General features: G+C 38.7%; 1 protein-coding gene across 1 annotated transcript in view; it reads left to right on the top strand.

The window, feature by feature from the left end:
- The window catches only part of Msh6 (DNA mismatch repair protein Msh6), a 112,889-nt gene extending 109,892 nt beyond the window's left edge, over nucleotides 1-2,997 (top strand). Inside the window, exon 25 of the mRNA XM_083119018.1 lies at nucleotides 1,998-2,997. Within this exon, the coding sequence (XP_082975144.1) occupies nucleotides 1,998-2,276 (279 nt within the window). The 3' untranslated portion in view covers nucleotides 2,277-2,997. The remainder of the gene's footprint in view (nucleotides 1-1,997) is intronic.
- Nucleotides 2,998-21,558: the final 18,561 nt, after the last annotated feature.

Below are 21,558 nucleotides of genomic sequence, written 5' to 3'. Positions count from 1 at the left end.
CTAAAATCCTTACCTTAAAATTTAAAAAAAGGTGTATCGAAAATAACTTTCCCAAAATAAATTTCAAAATATCAAACTCTCACGAAGAGGCGTAAGCCATGTGACTTACAATTTGAAACAGTAGTTTAAAAATACCATGAAGGAATAATTTCAGATGTTTGCCAGAAAATGCGCTAAAATGAAAATGTGAATTTTGAGAAAAATAACACCGTATAGTAAAAAATAAAAAAATAAGAAAATACACCAATTTGAAAAAAAAATAACAAAATATCAAGGTCCCTACCGATTAGGTATAAATAAAACATGAATATCAGTTGTAATTTATTGCATTAGTAACAGTGAATCTTAACCTAATTTTCAGCATAATCACCACCGTTATTCTGGGATTTGTAGTAGCATGCCACTAAATTTTGTATGCCCATGGTATATGTGTCGGACAGCCAAGACTGGAACTATCTCTACCTCAGTGTAGCTGTCAAATCCTTACCCTGCCAGAAACCTCTTTAGTTAAACAAAGAGATGAAAGTCGGTACATTCAAGGCCAGGGCTGTACAGGGAATGGTCCAAGATCTCTCACCTGAAGTGATGCAAAGGGCCCGTGTGTGCTCAGCTGTATGGGGTTGTGCACATTCGATTGGCCTTCCGTGAATTGTCTGCACCATCGTCTGACCATACACGACGTCCTGTCTGCACACCTCACACAATTGCTGGTGGCTCTGTGCCAAATTCTGAGTGTGCATTGTAGGCTAGGCTCGGTGGGAGACTGTATGACAGGTGCAATCTTTAACCTAGAACTTCCCTAAAACGGCTGCATTGCAACTGTACCAGATTACATCTACATGCCACTTCTTCCTGCCTGCATGTGTGTGTCGCTCTCCGACCACTAGTGCTGCGTATAGGGGCCATTGGACCTTTTTTCAGGATGCCCCTAGTATATGAACTTTCAGAAGCTTTTATTATTAGAGTGTTCCTGTTTTAATGTGTGGTTAGCTAAGTCAGGTACCTATACAATGAAATTCTATAAATTGCTTGCGTTAAATTTCTAATACCTACATACCCTTTTCGTCAGCATTAATGGTATAACTGCATGTTGTCAGTTTCACAGTACTTCACTTGGATATACTGTACTGAAGCAGAAATCCCATTGATAAGGTAAGGAAATATGACACTTTATTTTATTCGATTCAATTGTTTCACTTACATGCAAGAGTTAAGTTTTTGCTTTACAGAGAAGAGAGCTTTATGCATTGAAAAATGAGTCCGCACTCATGGTTCTTGCAAGCAGAGGGTTCCAAACCTCAGTGGAAATATCAACATATAGTACCGAGAATGTATAAGGAGACTGATAAATTACAAATTGTATTTCTTAAATCAATCACTCTAATTTCATTTAGTCGTAACTTTAAAAATAATCAAGTATTTTATTTTAAACTTACTGCGTATGACAAAATTCCGTAATCCTTCCCTAGCTTGTGAATTGTAATAATTTTCCAAATTCACTATTTTGCAGTTTGAATTCAAATCATAGAGAATAGAGAAATTGAGTCAATTTTATAGAAGATAATATTGGTACTTAACAAATACATACCTGGATCTATATGAGTTTATTATTTCCATTTGCAAAAACATCGATTTAGTTTAGTTTGTAATTGTCAGGGAAAAATGCAAATTTTTGTCCTGGAAAACCTGGAAAAGTCAGGGAATTTCATTTCTGCTTGTTTGTAGCCACCCTGAACATGCAACATTACTATTTTTTTTTTTTTAGGTTTAGTGAATGCTAGAACATGTTTGCGAAATTCATGTAATAATTGGTTCTTATTTTTATTAATGATAGTAATTTTTGTGACCATTACAATTATTATATAACTACACCTACAATGCTTTCTTGGATTTTATGTGTGAGCCTCTGAAGGCCCCCTCAGGTAAATAAGTTTCTTGTGTGACACTGGTAAGCTAGGGTTAAAGATACTGATGCATAATATTTTTTGTCTATTTAGGCATGCATGGTGGAAAATGAAAATGATGAAGATCCCACACAAGAAACCATCACATTCTTGTACAAATTTGCACCTGGCGTTTGTCCGAAGTCATATGGATTCAATGCTGCCCGGCTGGCTGGTGTTCCTGATGCAATCATTCGCAACGGCCATAAAAAAGCAAAGGACTTTGAAAGAGACACAGGCAAGATGAAAGTTTTCAGAGAAGTGTTTATAAACGCAAGCGTCGATAAAGAAAAATGCTTACAAATGATGTCTCTTCTTAAAATATCTGTGTAAAATTGTGCTCAAGTCGGTGAACATTCTGATTTCATGGATGTCTGCAGCTAAGGTATTTGAAAGACGTATGTAATGTGTATTCTGGAGTCATGCTTTTAGTTACAAAAGTTCCTTATTTCCTTACACACGCACTCTATGGCATATTTTTTTTTTTTGTTATACAAATGAATAAGGCTGGAAGTGTGTCAGCACTGTTACCCTTAAGATAAGATGATTTGTAAACTCACAGTACAAAAATCGTAATACATTTTTCCTGGTATGATATTTATAAGAAACCATTCTATAGTATTTGTGACACTCGGTGGATCGCTGTGCTAAGAAGTGTTTATTGATGTGCATTGATTTTTTCATTGGTTCTTTTTGTGTGGTCATAACACTGCAATCTGTTTTGTATCTTTTTCTAGTTCTGACAGTAGAGATACAGTTAACTGAAAACAGTCAACCTTATTGGATGAAATTTATACAGTTTTTAGTTGCAATTGCTTAATGAGATATTTACTTTGGTTGAGAAGGATAGCACTTTCTGTCAATAAGATATGCCAACAATGTCTTAAAATTTACTAGAATTTTCTCTTTTGAGTTGCCATCATTATGATACTGTTTCAAGATGATGATGGCTAACATTGGCCTGTGCTTCCATTTAGAGTATTATTTCTAATAGTAAAACACATTTGTGAATGTATTGTTGGAAGAAAATGCAAGAAGTATTAAAAGTTCAGTAAGAAAGTCTTTATTTTTTCTTGTTTAATGATTTTTTTTAAAAAAAATAGTGCATGGGCCAATTTTTGGTGATCAAGAAAGAGGAACTTGCCTCACTTAGATTTCACCATTCTAGGATATAATATTTGAAATGTCTCTTTAACACTATGAGGGGCAATTTATTTAAGTGATGGCTCAGGTTAATTGGTACTCTATTAGCATTAACCACTGTAGGAAATTGACTACATACTTAATTAAGAAGATGAATGTCATTCAACTTTTTCCTGAAACATTTGCTTTTTATATCAGTACTATGTCTTGTACTATCAGCTCTGTTGGAAGAGTATCTCACTTCCATGTTGAATCCCATTGACATTTCACAGTGGTACATCAGTAATTTATATAGGGATGGGCCAATATGAAATTTTGGTTGATGCCGATAAAGTATCAATATAAAATTTACTAATACCGATAACCGATATTCTATCGATCCGATATAAAATTCCAAATGGTCCTTGAAAAACCTGAATAGTTCATTGACCTCCTTAATAAATGTTTGTTTCCAGATGACTGCAGTGTAAAAGAAGTTGTATATTTACACATTTACTTGAGATTTGCCATAAAAATTGTAACAAAATGGCAGAATTTTGCACTAAATTATAAGGTATTTGTAGATATATCGGATCGGTAAAATAATTGGCAATTTTACCAATAAACCGATATTCCTATATCGGCCAATACCGATAGAGTACAATTAATCTGTCTCATCCCTCCCAATTTATTTTTCACGCATTCAGAACCTGTCACAGGTCTCTCCTGTTAATCTATGTTTTTCCATTTCTAGTTTCTAGAAGATCCTTATGACTATGATTCTGCCAACTATCAATTTCAGAGAAATTAGTGGCCGAAATTGCCAAGGTGATAGTTGTGACCAAGAGGTCCTGGGTTTGGTTCTCAGTGGAGATACATTGCACAGTGGTTTTGACACCATTTAAAATGTAGGCCAAGTCCCAATTATCCTGTCAGAATATTAAGTAAACTTTAAAACAAACGTTGCCTTTTACCAAGAAATTACTGAAACTATGAAGATAAATTTGTGTTAATAAACACACATAAGTGAATTAAAGTTAGTAATTCACTAACATGTATGTATTTGTACTGCTGCATGAAGAAGTAGCCAGGCACTTCTTGCATTAATTATTTATGTGATACAAAATTTTTTCGAGATCTTGACATACCATCGATATAAAATTTCAAATGTTCCGTGAAGACTATGGATGGTTCATTCACCCTCTTAATTTAAGTAACATGGTCTGTAGCTGGTTCTTCTTGGGGAAAATACTGCACATGAGATAGTGAAAAAAAATTTATTTTCCCAGATTTTCATTTTTCTCCTTCATACATAACATTTTGCCTTTCCGGTCCAAATGAATCAAAACCTTATAAATTTTTTCCTTCTGATAAACATATACATTTGAGGTTCCACTGCATTTACAAAACCAGGCCATATGAATTACACTTATATATTAATTAAAAAATAAAACAGCAGAATTTGGCATTTCCAATACATCAGTTGATACTGATAAAAGTATTAATAAAAGTGTGATCATCAGTCTCTTGCCTCTTTGCCTCAAGTGGGTCAGGAATAAAACAGCAGAATTTGGCATTTCCAATACACCAGTTGATACTGATAAAAGTATTAATAAAAGTGTGATCATCAGTCTCTTGCCTCTTTGCCTCAAGTGGGTCAGGAATTTTGTAATAATTATTCCTTCTCTGTTGAATACAGAGTGTGAAGACAGGTACAATACTGAAGGGAACATTTTGTTGTTTCGCCCTCATCCAACTTTTACTCTTCACAAGTGATGGTTCTAACATAAGTTAATAAATAAATACAGGAGACAAATAGTCTCTACTAAAAAATTGCAACGTTTGTTTACTACACTACAGGGTATCTATAAAAGAACTTCGGGGTTTTGAAGGTAATGTTATCAAGTTTTGTTTACAATTTAGTAAATTACAATGTGTGGCCCGTTTGTAGCACGGCACTCATCCAAACAATAATCAACTTTTTGCCATGTCCTGGCCAGCATGTCTGGGGTGATGGTTGCCACAGATGCTATATTTCTTTGCCTTAGATGGTTGACATCTTGAATTTTCTCCGCATAAACCATGTTCTTCACATGTCCCCATAGGATAAAGTCTAAGGGAGTAAGGTCTGGACTTCTTGGAGGCCATGGAATAGGCCCTTTCCTTCCAATCCACACTTCCAGTTTCTTTAAAAACCTTAAGCCATTGATGAATGGTTTTGGCCGAAGGCTAAACACCACCATACTCACATCGAAAGTTCCGCTGTACAGTAATAACAGATCCAGTTTCTACAAGCCATATCACACACTGTGCCTTCTGTTGTGGCGTTGCCGTTGCACTGAACTGCACGGACTGTGTTTGGCTCGGCTCGGCCACTTCAAGGTCAAAGCTGCACAGCATTGCCAACCTTTGTTGGAATAAACTCCAAATGGTGTGAATAAAACTTGATGAGATACTGATTTCAAAGTAATTAACTAACCTGAGTTACTTAATACCGTTTTCGCGCTATCATTGTTTGAAACCCCGGAGTTCTTTTATAGACACCCTGTAGATAAAAATTATGAGGACAAATCACACCTTGTTGGCAGTTTCCACAAACATTTATAAATGCCACCATGAAGCAGAAATCTTTGTTAAATGTAGTGGTTACAAAAATTTTGAATTGACCATAATCCATGAGAAATATTTACTCTACACTCCATCCCTCTCTCCTGAGAGTGTAAGATCCTTAACTAAACATCTGAAGAGTCTCAACTGGTGCCATGCAAGTTACATGTATACTGTATTTAGGCTTAAGAGTCACAAAAGAAAAAGCTCCTTTCATATTTCTGGTGTGATTTCAGTGTATATCTGAGTATTCTCTCACAACTGTGAAGATAACATCGAAGTAATGAATCATTTGCCGAGTGGAATATATTTCAGGGGAGAGGGAGAAAGGGGGCTGTATTTGTTTCTATTGGCTCCTATGCATAGGCATGCGCACGGGACCAAGGGGGGGCAGTTGCCCCCCTTCCCTCCCTGAGATATATTACCCCGATAATATTGTTGCCCCCTCAAAAACCAACACTTGAATTTGAAATTATCTCATTAATGTAAATTACTATGACTGAAATCCAATTATACGTGTGTAGTATATACTTTTAGCTTCACATTCCATTTCTAAGGGGGAGGTGTAGCCATCCTTGCTTACCCTTCCAGACAACCATGTAACTACATTATACTTTCAACTAGAAATTTAGTGAAGAGGAATGTAATCGCTGTTATTAAGCGATATTATACTCTTAAAGAAAATAAGTCTATTAAAGTTCAAATCAACTGTGGCTCGACCACAGGGGCTGAACTTGCCCCTCCTAATTAAAGGGTCTGCACATGCAGACTATGTTAGTGTTTTGTGCATTCACACACTCCACAACTGTATCACAGTCTTATAGTAGACCAGCCAAAGACCAGAATTGTGACTTTTACCTGCATTGAATGTAGTGATGGGTCGTGGCAGTTCCTTTTCGGGAAGCAGTTCACCGGAGCTCGCTCACCGAAAGGAAGCGTTCACCGGAAGTCATTCAAAGGAACTACGAGGCCACGGAGCATGTTTTGCTCTCGTACGATGCAGTTCCTTTTAGAAAGGCAATTCACTGGAACTTACTCGTTGAAGGAGTTGTTCATAGGAGGAGCTACCATACCAACACAGCTTGAAGTTTGTTTCGTTTGGCGGAGGAGGGGATGTGCTTCTGGAGTGGGTGAAAAGATTAGAGGGGAGGAATCCACCTTCGCGCAAGAATGGAAGAGCACATAAACAGCTAAAGGAAACAATGTACTTACTGACTGACCGAGGTTCGGGAGCTGCTTTCAGGATGGCTGGGTGGGGGGGGGGGGGGGTGAATGAAAATATATTTTAATGGTTAATTGAACCTTAGCGGACAGAAAGTCGAAGGCATGCCTGGAAAAAGCTGTGCCGTTAATAAAGGAAAAGTTGGACAAGTTATATTCTCCCGTCCGTCTTCCTTTCGAAATGAATTTCTACCCCTTGCTGTCGCAGTGCAGCGCCTGGTGATAGGGGGGGGGGGGGGAATAATTGTAAATATTTTCCGCGAGAGGGCTCGTCATGACTCGCTTTGCATTCATTACGTTATTACAGAAAGAGAGGAGTAGTTTGCATTTGTAGTGAAAGTATACGACCTTCCACAAAATTAAGTTTTGTGTTTTGTAGCTTGAACATTGCTGCGTGTATGCATATCTTCGTAGCTGATTTTGATCCAGTAATGGTTACAAAAACTAAACCGCGGAAAAGTGAAATATGGTGTTTTTTTTTGTCGAACAAGCTAACAGTTCAGCAAAATGTAACTTCTGTGCGAAGAACATCTCTTTCAAAGGAGGAAATAACATTTAATCTGACCCGGCATTTAAGAAGAGTGCACCCAACAGTTTCTCTGTCCATTGAACGTTTGAGACCTGCACAGAACCCCCTGGATAGTGAAATTAATGACGCTGATACTGAAGATTTACCAATGGCTAGCAGAGATGAAGCCGCTACACAATGTAATGAAGCTGCAGCAGTGCCTCCAGAAAGGAAGAAAAGTGTTCCCCCATTTAGTCAGTGCACTGTGTCATCATACTTCTGTGCGCCTATGTCTGATAGAAAGAAACATGAAATTGATTTCTTGCTAGTCGAAACTATTGTTAAAAATTACTTGCCTTTTCAGATTGTTGAGAGTCCTCATTTTCAAAAATTTGTACAAAAACTAAATAATACTTATACATTACCAACTTGTAAAACTTTATCCAATATGTGCTCTTATCCCAGTTACACACCATGTCGAAGGAGAAAGTGAAAAATGACCTGGAAGCTGCAGAGACGGTAACCATTACGACAGACAGTTGGACTTGTACTGCTAATGACAGTTATTTGTCCGTCACAGCCCACTATATAAATAGTTCGATGGAACTGAAATCTTGCTCTCCTGGAATGTTTTAAGTATGAAAAGAGCCACACTGCTGTAAATTTAGCTGAAGAAATTAAAACGAGTTACTCGTGAGTGGGATATTGAAGGGAAGGTTGTAGCTGTTGTTAGTGACAATGCAGCTAATATTGTTGCTGTAGTAAGACTGACAGAATGGAAACATGTACCATGTTTTGCGCACAATCTAAACCTCATCGTTCAACATGGCTTATAAAGCATTAAAGAACTTCAAACGAAAGTCAAGAATGTGGTTGAGTTTTTTAGAAGTCCCCAGGCCAGTAACAAACTAAAGGCATTGCAGGAACAATTGGGAGGGCCAGTTCTTACCCTAAAGCAACACGTGATTACAAGATAGAACTCGACTTACGATATGCTACAAAGCATCCTAGAAATCAAGAACTCGGTGATGTCAACTATAGCGATAAACTATCCTAATCTACAAAATATCACAAATGAGGACATTGCCGTGATAAGTCAGGTGTGCGAAATATTGAAGGTTTTCAAAGATTGCACCCAAGAAGTCATCAGTGAAAAACGAGTTAGTGCTTCAAAAATCATACTTTTAAGTCAGGCATTGAAAAAAGTGGTATACTAGATTTATTAATCAGCCTGACGTAGTTGAAGACATACATGGCAACCAATCTGCTGGATGCTTCAAATAAACGCTTCAGGTCCATTGAAGAAAACAAAGTATTTTCGGAAGCAACCCTGCTTGACCCCAGATTTAAACGCCATGGTTTTACAGACCAGCAGAATTTCGAAAGAGCTAAGCAGTCCATAATTTCCTTGTGCATGAGAAATATAAGCAAGCTGAAGAAGTGGCACCTGTACCTGTAGTTTCTTCCTCACAAGAACAAAATTCAAGCATCTGGGAAGACTTCGACAAAAGCTTAATTTCGCTAGTGAGAAACCCAAACCCAACAGCAGCTGATATCATAGAAGTACAAAAATTCCTTGAGGAACCAATACTTCCGAGGGCAGAGAATCCTCTCACTTGGTGGTTGGAAAGGCTTGAAGTGTATCCAATGCTTTTCCAATTGGCGAAAAAAAAACAACTGTGTTTTGTTGGGTCTTCCGTCACTTGTGAGAGGGTATTTTCGAAAGCTGGACAAGTGCTGACAGAGAGACGAAACCGCCTTGTAGGGAAAGTGTCCCAAATTTTATTCCTTAAGGAAAATTTGTGAGAAGTGAATGCTGCTGTGTAATACTGATTACTGATAGATGTTATCTTAATAAGGAAAATCAATAGGTTCTATCTTAAAAGGTTTAGTTCTCGAGAGTTTTCATATTTGAGATGCATTAGTAAAGTGATACTTGCATAAATGAACAGTTCTTTCTTTCGCATAAGTTTGCAGTGATATATAATTATGTTTATTAGGTGAGAATTTCTTGTATAAAATTCAATAAAATATAAATGTACATTTAAATGTATTTGTTTGGTGTGTGTGTCCGACAGCAGAAAGCTGTCGGATCGCGCTCCGCATAAGATTGGATTTTCTGTGTTCTCAGTTTATTTATCAATTGTGGTACTTTGCACGGGTGTTAAGCTATTGCTATTGAACAGTGCCGACGGTAAAAACATTAACCCGAGTGAGTGGAAATGCAGTGAGAGGTGTTTTGTTGTTCCAGCGGCAGGCGTCCTCCCGACGCTTTTCTCTGCTTCGCCGAGGGAGACACGTGCAACGGACAGCGGCCAAGGTAAGCCCCCGCCTCACCGGCTCTTGAACTTTCTTTTTCTTGTGCTGCTGTGTGGAGACATTAAGTTAAACCCAGGCCCGAGGCCAATGGAAAACAAATTCAGTGCATACTATCATAATGTCCAGAGCATAAAGAATAAATTTTCTGACTGCACTTCGGAATTGGGAGAATTTATGGAGCAGGACTGTATTGCAATAACCGAAACGTGGCTCAATGACAATGTACTGGATTCCGAACTGCCTTTTTCAAAACATTTCAATATGTACAGGAAAGACCGAGGCTCAAGGGGAGGGGGAGTGATGCTTTGCATAAATAACAAATGGAATAGTGTGTTGCGAAGTGACCTGGATCGTGACTGTGAAATTCTGTGGGTTGAGGTGCTTCTCGGCAAGAAAAACAAACTTTTCATCGGTTGTTTTTACAGGCCACACAAAACTTGCCCCGTAGCAGTTCTGGAGGCTTGCTATGATTCTGTGCTGTTGGCATCCTCTATGGGCGACGTAATTCTTTTCGGAGACTTCAATCTCTCAATTTCATGGACAGACCCCACGCATGGCTTTACAAAAGACAAGAACGACACGTACTTCCTGGATCATTTCATACATGGCCTCAGACTTCAACAGCACAATATGTTCAATACACGAAAGGACAATAACCTGGACTACATTCTCTCGTCACTCCCTTCAGCGCACATCACCCCTTCGAGAAACCTCATCCCTTCGGACCACGAATCGCTGGACGCTGTATTCTGGCTCCCGGACCACCTGAAGAGTCAACGACCTCCCACCCCTCGACGCCAATACCTTGTTTGGAGCAAAGCACCCTGGGGTGACATCCGTTCGGCGCTGGATTCCATTCCCTGGACAATCCTGGAGAGTGGAAGTATCGACGAAGCGTGTGACGTGCTGACTGATGTGATTCATGCAGTGATGAAGGATTATGTGCCACTCAAAAAAACGAAATCAAGCAAATACCCTTCCTGGTTCGACTCTGAGCTCTTGCTTGCCCTTGGAAACCGAAAAAAGGCCTGGGATCTCTGGAAACATTTTCCTAATGAATACACACGGAAAACTTTCACCGACTTACGACGTCACTCTAAACAATTGCAGAAGACCAAATACAGGGAACACATCAGTGCTATCACGAACAATATCAAATCAAATCCCAAACGTTTTTGGTCACTAATCAACTCAAGGAGGCAAAATTCCCGAATACCTTTGAAAGTAAAACATGACTCAGTATGCGCAGAGGGCCCTGACAAAGCTAATCTTTTTAATTCTTTTTTCTCCATAAATACAACCTCCAATTCACCGACTTCATTCCTTCCCAACCTCCATCCAGTTTGCTGTCACTCTCTAACATCTCTCTCCACGTCTCCAGAAGAAGTGCAATACATCCTATCTTCAATGCCTCAAAATCGCGCCAATGGTCCTGATGAAATCCCTTCTATTTTCCTAAAAAACGCTGCTTCTTCTCTCGCTATTCCCTTCTCTATTTTATTAAACAGATGCTTCAATGAGGGTACATTTCCAGATTCATGGAAAAATGCTAACGTGGTGCCATTATATAAATCTGGAGACAAGTGTGCCGTTTCTTCTTATAGGCCTATTTCCCTTCTTTCACCACTTTCTATCGCCTGTGAAAAAATAATAAAGGACCGACTCTACAAATTTACCTCTCCATATATAAATACAGCACAGCACGGCTTCCTACCAGGCAGCTCCTGTTTAACCAACTTAAGCATTTTATTATCTGACGCTGTCAACTCTATATCTGAAAACTCTCAACTGGATGTAATATACCTGGATTTTTCGAAAGCTTTTGACTCTATAAACCACAATTTCCTGCTTCATAAATTATCCCACCGTTTCAATATTCATGGAAACTTTCTCTCTCTGCTCAAGCACTACCTCCAAAACAGACAACAAAAAGTTGTTATTTCCGGAATGTCTTCTTCTTATCAAGCTGTATCTTCTGGTGTACCTCAAGGCAGTGTTCTTGGACCTCTTCTCTTCATCCTGTACCTTGATGATCTTCCAGAATATCTTTCCGATTCATGCAAAAACCTTCTCTTGTTCGCTGACGATTGCAAAATATATAGTAAAATCTCCAATTTCAGTGACATGACACTTCTGCAAAAGAATTTAGATTCTCTAATAAAGTGGTGTGAATTATGGAACTTAAAACTCAACCCTCAAAAATGTACCATCATGACCTTCTCCTTGAAGAAAAACACATTTAATACTAAATATTTCATAAAAAATAATTGTGTTCAAAGAGTTGCCGCACAAAAGGACCTGGGCGTCATATTTGACGAGAAACTTTCCTTTTCTGAGCACATCTCTACAGTCACAAGGGGTTCAATGCGTATGCTGGGTCTTCTCTATCGTTTCACGGAAATAAACAACTTGACTGCCCTCAGCACCTTTTACAAATCTTTTGTGTCACCTAAAATTGAATACTGTTCTCCGATCTGGTCTATGGCATGCCCCTCAAATTCAGATAGACTAAATTCCGTCCTAAATTTCTTCCTGGCCATTGTTCGACACCGAATTCCGTCCACAAAACACTTGCAAAAGTCCATCCTCCTGCAAATGTTAAATATCCAAACTCCTCAAGAGAGACATAGACTGGCTCACCATATATTTCTACACAAAATAGTGAATGGCAACATCAGAAGTGGCCGTCTTCTTCAGGAAATTCACTTTCGTGTGCCTGCCCGCTCAACAAGAAGCACTCTACTTTTTGCTTCTCAGAAGCCGAGATTGTGCCTCATCCAGCGCTCTCTGTTTCATAGACTGCCCAGTGATTACAATAATCTAGGAAGCGAAATAGACATTTTTGAAAATCTGGACAAATTTAGAAGAAAGTTAGCTAAAAGTATGTAAGTCTCTTAACCACATGTAATTTTTCTGTTTTTTTTTTGTTGTATTATGTTATTATTTTTTTTGTCCTTATATTCTTTAAAATCGTTCCAATGTAAAATGGCTAACGCTGTATTTGGAATCTTCTATTAAATAAATAAATAAATAAATAAATTCTTTGCCTTTTGTTGGATTGGTTGGTTATTTTACGTTGCATTTTTGTACTGCTAGGTTAACTGTGACGATAAGATGGATAAACTACTACAATTAAATATGGACATTCGCTGTATTTTTTTGTAGATAAGGGCAAACAAAGTATTTTTCCAAGGTGTCAAACGAGGCATATTTTCTCCCCAAATAGTATAATCTCCTAAAAAAACTTGTTTGAAGTAAGCATGCACCTGTAATGCCCTTCTATTAACATAAATTGAGATTGAAATGAAATTATGTGTAAAATGTACAAATTATAGGTTGAAATTTATTTTCTAGGGTGGCTGTCACCCCTCCCCACCTTTCCAAACGTTCATGCAATTAAATGGATACGTGGTCAAACAAACACCCATAAGAAAATGGAAGAAAGCATGCTAAACTTTGGACTACGAAAAATAGCATTCATTGTATTTTTGAAGCTCTCTCTGCCTCCCGTACCCCACTTTTACTTTACATTAACGGAAGAGCACGGAAATGGAACGTTGTCGTAAGTTTGATATGATGATGTTCTATCTGTCTTCCTTCTACAGTTCCTTCCAATGCAAGTTGCGAAAACATGCCACAAAAAAGGTTAAAGGTGAATTACTTGCCCACCCCTCCCTCATTGTTGAGCTTCTGCAGCATTGCTGTAAACAAAGTTGTACACATAGCTATGCGAAAAACCGCCCCTCCAGTATGAACATTCTCTCTCTCTCTCTCTCTCTCTCTCTCTCTCTCTCTCTCTCTCTCTCTCTCTCTCTCTCACTCACTCACTCACTCACTCACTCACTCACTCACTCACTCACTCACTCACTCACTCACTCACTCACTCACACTCACTCACTCACTCACTCACTCACTCACTCCTTCCTTCCTCGGCGTCCCACAAGAAAACCAGAGAACATGCACAGCAGTAACAAAACAGAAAATGCGGTCGCTCTCCCTCAGAATGAGTCATCGACGAAGCTGGAACTACTGGGCGGTTGACAACGTACATACAAAGCTCACGGCTCCTGGAAAGAGGAACTGCTCGTTCACTCCGAAGGAGCAAGCAGTTCACAGTTCCCAAGAGGTAGTAGTTCAAAAGGAACGGTTCGTTCACGAACGACCCATTACTAATTGAATGTTAATAACAGGCATCCATGCTAAATCAATCGGTCATGGGTCTGACAGAAAAACTAGGGTGGATGTCACCAACAATTTAGACCTTAAAGGTCATATTCTAACCCTAAAAGGTCAAATTTCAAACCTCATTCAAATATGTTCATGTAATATATCAAACGAAAGATATGGGGGAGGCAAACTGTTTGGTGATATTTTTAGGTCAGAAGTAGCTCTTGCGGAGCAAAGTTAATAAGGACTAAATTTGTATACATGGGAGTCCTATATAGTGGACCATCCAAGAAGAAGAAAGAAAAGATTTTTTAAAAATTTACCTGCATGGAATGTTAATAACAGGCATCCATTCAAAATCAATCAGCCATAGGCCTGACAGAAAAACTAGGGTGGATGCCACCAAAATTGACCTTAAAGGTCATTTCAAGGTCATATTGTGGCTTGAAAAGGTCAAATCTCAGTCATCCAAATATAGTTGTAATATATCAAAACAAAGGTATGGATGAGACAAAAAGTCAAAAAGTTTGGTACTATTTTTAGGTCAGAATATCCATCTCAGAAGTATGCCATGTAGGTCAAAGTCCATTCGAATATTTGTCAGACCCGTGGCTGATTGGTTTAGCATTGGTGCTTGCTACAAGGGTCACTATTTATATTTTGAGCCTAACAATGAAAAAACAGGAATTTGGCATTGAAAACTGCTTTATTGTTTTTCGAAGCATTCGTTCGAACCATTTGTCAAAGCAGTTTTTCCAATCATCTTGAGACACCTCCATAATTTGGTTTTTGAATGCATCAACGGCGTCTTCCGCCGACGAAAATCGTTGTCCACGCAATTTATTCTTGATATTCGGGAACAAGAAGAAGTCATTGGGTGCCAAATCAGGACTGTACGGCAGTTGTTAGACAAGATGTGTGACAGCTGGCATTGTCTTGATGAAGAATGATCCGACGGCGTTTGTTTGTTTTCCGTATTTGACCGAAGACCTCTGGCAAACAAATTGTTGTGTACCATTCAGAGTTGACCGTTCTACGTTCCTCTAAAGGCACAGTTGCCACATGACCAGTTTTCCCCGAAAAAACAGGCGACCATTTGTTTCGATGTGCTTCGAGCGCGAACAAGTTTTGTTGGATTGGGTTCATCTTGAAACACCCATACAGTCGACTGCTGTTTACGTTCCGGCTCATATGCATATATCCATGATTCGTCACCTGTTACAATCTTATATACGTATTTTGAAGCACCACGATTGTATTTATTGAGCATTTGTTTGCACCAATTGACGCGAGCGTCTTTTTGAGTTTTTGTCAAATTGTGTGGGATCCAACGAGAACATACCTTTCTCACAGCTAAATGATCATGTAATATTTTATATATGCTGGTGGAACTAATGCCTATGGTTGCCTCAATCTCACAGTATGTCACATGACGATCTTGCAGTATTAGGTTTTGCACAGCATCAATGTTTTCTTGAACAACAACTGATTTTGGAAGACCTTCGCGAAAGGTGGCCACGATTAAATTCGTTATACCAGGGTTTCACAGTGGCAAAGGATTGGGCTTCATCGCCAAATGTGGAATTAAGTTGATCGATGCACTCTTGTCTTGATATAAATATAGCACAAAGTACTATCCATGAAGCTCTCAGACAGTGTGATGCAACTGGTTCCTATGGTAGAAGACCGGGTTCTGGTCAGAAACGATGCACAACAGCACAGAAAGATTGTTTAATGCATATCATAGTCTTAAGAGACCATCGTACGACTTCAAATATTGTGGCACAGCGTTTGAGAAATGTTCATAGAGCTGTGGTTTCTTCACGAACAGTTTGTAGAAAACTGAAAGAAAGTTGGTTATCATCTCGGAGGCCGGCTACATGTCCCAGGTTGTTAGCACATACCGGAACCGAAGACTGGAATTTGCTACAAAACACTTACATTGGAATGTGGAGCAGTGGGAAAAGGTTTTATTCTCCGATGAGTCAAAATTAAATCTACATTCATCAGACAGGTGTAAACATGTGTATAGAAGACATAATGAGCGTAATGCGCAATGTTGTTTCGTTGAAATAACACACTTTGGAGGCGGTGGTGTCATGGTCTGGGGCATCTCTTTACAAGGACGTACAGAGCTGGTTCTTGTAGAGAATGGGGCAATGATTACAGAATGTGTGGCAGATCATGTAGTACCATATGCACCATTCATAGGCCCGGACCTTGTTTTTATGCATGCCAATGCCCGTCCTCACATTGCGAATATTGTCACAGAGTACTTGAATGAAGTTGCGATTACAAGATTAGAATGGCCACCACAAAGTCCAGACCTAAATCCGATAGAGGACATCTGGGATCAACTGAAACGACATATCAGAAACCATGCAATAGTTCCAGAAACAGTTGAAGAGCTAAGACTTGGTATTCAAGAAGAATGGGAGCAATTGGACCAAGAAGTGATTGCCAACCTTATTTGAAGTATGCCACGGCAGTTACAAGCTGTAATGATGCCAGAGGAGGTAACGCCCACTACTAGACCGCTTATATACCCCAGCAGTACCAGTTAACAATATAAAAAAAAAATATTGGTAAGATGTCCTTTTTTTTTTGCTAGTTTTCTGTAACTTTCGTTTTTGTTCTAATTTATCTTATTAACAATAAATTTTAATTTGCCTTCTGTTGAATATATTCAGGTTTTCTTATTTCCAATAATTTCTGCAACCTTTAGTTAGCCTTCGAATCAGAATTTATGCGTTATCACAAAAAATGCAAGTGTCCAGTTTTTCTCCAGCAGTGTATTAAAAAGAATAAGTAACGATATGGCAGTACTGAAAATTGATACGAAAGTTTTGATTATATTATACTAAAAACGACCAGCAGAAATTCCAGAAACATAAAAGATACCACCTACAAACAGCTGTATTCGACACATGTACACTCCAGTAAATGATGGAAATATATCTAAGAATAAGCGACAACTGTTGGTCTGGAGACAAACAAAAATTGCAAAATTGAACGAAGAAACAAAAGCGTTCAGAAAATATCGAACCATACTTCACAATTTGAAACTTGTTTTTTGACTTTGAAAATTTGAGTTCTTTTTTTTTTTTTTTTTTTTTAAGTCCACTTTATGCGTAGATAGGGTAGTCGGAATTGAACCTTCTGTTTAATGTAGGATCCGAACCTCTATAAGCCTCCACCGAGTATCAAACTTTGGAACCCTTTATTGCAAGAGACCTCAAAACTAAAATATTATTTATCTATCCGTTTCCATCCAATTCTATATTATTTTACATCTTTATCTACCTCATAGTCGAATTGCGACGATGATGAATGGTGAACAGGACAAACACAAATATGCCTTGACCAGGGTTCTTCTCAGTCTGATTTTTCTCTGATGCAAATTTCATCAGATGTTGAATGATATTCAGTTGATGTGCAGGATTTGAAGCAAAACTATTTTTCACTATGCTTTGTGTCATAAATTGTTTAAAGCATATTACAAGTAATTTATATATCATAAGTAGGGCCCGGAACTTTATGTCCTATAAAACTGTAAAATATGTATGTAATTATGTCATAAAAATTGAAAAATATTTCAGAAAAAGGTAGAAATATTCCCAGTAAATCCAAAAATATGCACAACAGTACTTTCGACTTTCTCATAATACGGGATTCAGTATCTTCCAGGGAAGATCGACTAAGGTGGGGTTGGAGTATTAAATGAAGCCAGGATTCCGTACAACAATGAGAGAACATTTTTCCTCGATAATGTTTGCATGGCTATTAATTGTTGGCGGGATAAAAAAGGGGGGTATTATTGTTCTATTTTTAGTTGGTAAGAAAAGACTGCATCTGCTTTTAAATTCTTCGTTCGTAATTTCCTTATTCTGGCATCGATAATATGAACTATCAGTTGCGCTAAATATATGAAGAAAAATTATAAAATAACAGAGTATATGCAAGGCAATTATGAAATTATACAGAAATATGTCTTATTACGAGAAAATTGAAGAAATATGTTGTAAAAATGCGAAATTGGTCAAATATGTCAAAAAATGCTTTATCAAGTTGGTATATTTCAGCTGATTTTCATCAGATATGTAAAGATCTCACCCCAGTACACAATCCGATGCCAAATAAAAAATATGTTATAACATATAGTCCCATAAGTGTCATAAGTGTGTATTCTTGGTTGTTTGTGTCCTCTACAAAAATCTTTGTCAGATTTTAACAAAGTATGGCATCTAGCAATAACTACAGCCGAAAACTATCTGCTACATTCAATATTCAAAACTACACACCTCAGAATTTACTGTACATAACTTGATTCTACACATTCCATGTGGCACATGGGTTTACTACCATTGAAGCACGGCAGGTTCTGGAAATCCTAGAAATTTCTATAGTGGCTGTCCTCTTTGGATGACCACTTTACATCAAAGAAAGTTCCAAAAGATCAGTTTTGTCCCTAACAACCACATGTCAGGTCCACTTGGACTCCAATAAATCGTCCCATGAAACCTTTCTTGCCAATAGCGTTCGTCCAAGAAATGACACCTATTGGTGTTGTTGCTTGAAGTGGTAATTGTTAGGCTTGAGCCTAACCTGATTGGATGCTTATGTAGTTCAACATGATGGCAGTGGAATGGGCCGAGGGGAATCCTTATGTAAATTTTCCTAGCTGGGGTGATGGCATAATCTCGTATTCTATCACTTTGATAACATATAGAAATCATTCAATTTTGTAGGGTGTTAACATGAACTTATAATTTGTCATTGCTTTAATATCATTTCATGCATATTTGATTTTGATATCAGAAGTTGAATGTCTCTTTCATCTCTCTCCTTTCTCCTGTTTTAATTGAAAAAAATCGATAATGTTCCTATTAACAAACTTTCTAACATGCAAAAATGTTTTCATGATAAAAAATAATGTGAAAAACTAATGTAAATGATAATTACTGCAAATTTTCATCCCTGCCTGGTACTCTATCTTTGCCACATGCAGTGAGGGCTTCAATTGGTCCTGTAACACCCTATGCAATTCATATGTGCAAACCTATTTTCAGGGGCAGCTATGCCTATGATATACAAGGAGTCTGGTCTCACAGTGCTTCCAACTAGGGTGAATTGTCTTCATGCAACTATCATTTCCAAACAGGGATGGCAATTCATGGCAAAATATCTTAAAACTGTGTTAAGTTGGTCTTAACCTTTAACGGACAGGATCTGCTCCTGCCTGTTGGAACTTTTAAGGCCTATCTTTTCCAAACCTGCCGTGCTGTTCATAAAGAATCGTAGCAGGAGAACTAATTGAATAAGTCAGGAATAGCCATAGGATCATCTTCTGATGGAAATTGGGCAGGCTATGCCTCCACTTTTTATAATATCTTTGTCGTATGGCCAGGGGTTCGGGGACATTTAATCTTCACAAAGAAGGGCGAGTACTCCTGCTGCTGAGTGTTGAGTCATCCCTCTTGTGGAGGGGAGAACTGGAGTTTTCTCGTTTTTTTCTCTTTGAGGAAGTGGGAAATTCTCCAAAAAGTAGGCATGTTGTTATCAGTCTCCTCCAGAATTTCATCCCATCTTTGTACCAATGCCCTGGTGGTGTGGGCATGCAGCTGCCATTGCATTCTGTTACATAACTGATGATTGTGTGGGATTGTATGTGGTCCTGTTGATTGATGAACAGGTTCACCTTACATCTGTAGGAGTCTCAGTCTGTGGTGATTGTGCACCGGGGTGATGTTTCTTTCGTAAGAAGATCATGAGAAAGTGTGAACAGATCGTGTCGTAGTCGGAATTTAGTGCCGTCACGACAGTTGGCTCCGCTCTCAGCTGGAGACCCTTAGTGACCACATTCAGCATGTCTGGTTGCCCTCCATGTTTGGGAAAGTGGGTTGGTTCTCAAGGAGCCTGCACCGTGATGCCAATGGTGCCTGTAAGATGGTAGCTTGCATTATACACTCCTCACAAAAAGGTTGGAATATTGTTATATTAGGCACAAGTTTGGAATATTATTATGTTTGGCAATAGGTGAAAGGCACTGTGCCATATGTCGATGAAACGAGGAGAACATCCACCAGACAGATACTATGCGTTGTTTAATTCCAAGGCCGTGTCTTATCACCTATTGTTTAACATAACAATATTCCAAACTTTTTGTGAGGAGTGTATTTTCCATCCAAAGCCACTGTAAGGACTAACCCATGGACCTAGAACATCAAGGATGGGGAAACAAAGTATCTTACCTGGACCTCGAGATACATATATCATGATTCTGTTGACCAGGTAAGGTAACTTATAGTGCTATGTGTGCATTGAGAAATTAATGTGAAGGTGAGATTTACTTCAAGCTGAACTGTATAGCTGGCTGTGACATGATATAAGAAATGACGATATGTTTCTATTGTCAGTATTTATATATAATTTTTATTTTCATCCCCTGATTACACTTCACCTTCTCAACTTCTATAAGATCTCACTATCTATGTTGTCTTCTAAAAGATCTCACTATCTATGTTGTCTTAAGCTGTGGCCCCACACTGCTAAGCACACTATGCCAAGCAAAAATAGCTCCCTTTATTTACAATGTGACTAGCTACACAGAGTTACATATGGCATTTCACAACCCTTACGAACCGGTGCCTGTGGCGAAGTGATTAGCACGTCATGCTACAATGCCAGGAGTCCCGGGTTCAAATCCCACCCTGGGCATGGGTGTTTGTGAGTATCCATTCATCATATCACCCACCACTCATCCCCATCTTTGCAATTAACCAAAAGTGGCAGAAAAGCAAAGTAAAATATACCAAATCAATAAATCATGAAATTGATAGAAGGGACACTCGCAAAACACTCGTGACCAGGCTGGAATTCGAACCTGTGACCTGGCGTCGCCCACTACCCTAGCTGCATCTAGGATTTTCGGCTATTTATTGAAAACCGACGTGCGCAGTAGGGAGGTTTCAGACCGAAGCGACACAAGCCTCTTCATTCTATAAGAAAGTATTCACCGTGCATGCGCGAACAACAGATCGAGCTGGCTTTACACACGCCATTGAAAAAACGGTCCAGTCGATTGACACGCAAGCGACATGCGACACGTGAAGCTCCGATTCGAAAAGTTGCATTTTTTCCGAATGTTGCTTTTAAAGAGACGTCGTCGCTTCGGTCGGAAATCTTATATAGACTTCCGCTACGTGACATTTCAGCCACCTGTTCTTTTCTTTCATTAGTAACTTTATAACGTGTGTGTGTGTACTGAAATCCAACGCTGCAAAATGTCTTTTTTCATGAAAAGTTAATGTAAAAAGTGAAAAAGTGTCCATGCTTATTAATGAAACTGATTCTTTCGAAAGTATTTAAATTTTACTTAAAAAGAAATCCATGCCGACTTCCGTGGTTAGCACAGCGCATGACGACGCCAGAGGTCCCGGATTCGAATCGTTCATCAGTGACATCATATCGTCACTCATCCTCATCCTCACGATTAGCCAAAAGTGGCAGAAGAGACGTAAAATGAACTAAATCAAAAGAAATCCATCATCACTATTCTCCAGTGGCAAATTTTGCGCTAACATCTCTGACGTTTCGTACGTACAAAACATAGCTTCTTGTGTGGCCACTTGGTGTGCCGACCGCACATAGCATAGATCTCTCTGTAGCCGC

The sequence above is a fragment of the Lepisma saccharinum genome, chromosome 3 (genome assembly GCF_977018435.1).
Source record: "Lepisma saccharinum chromosome 3, izLepSacc3.1, whole genome shotgun sequence".
In the NCBI taxonomy this organism is placed as follows: Eukaryota; Metazoa; Arthropoda; class Insecta; order Zygentoma; family Lepismatidae; genus Lepisma; species Lepisma saccharinum.
Note: the sequence above shows the minus strand (reverse complement) of the source record. Positions and strands in the feature narration are given on the sequence as shown.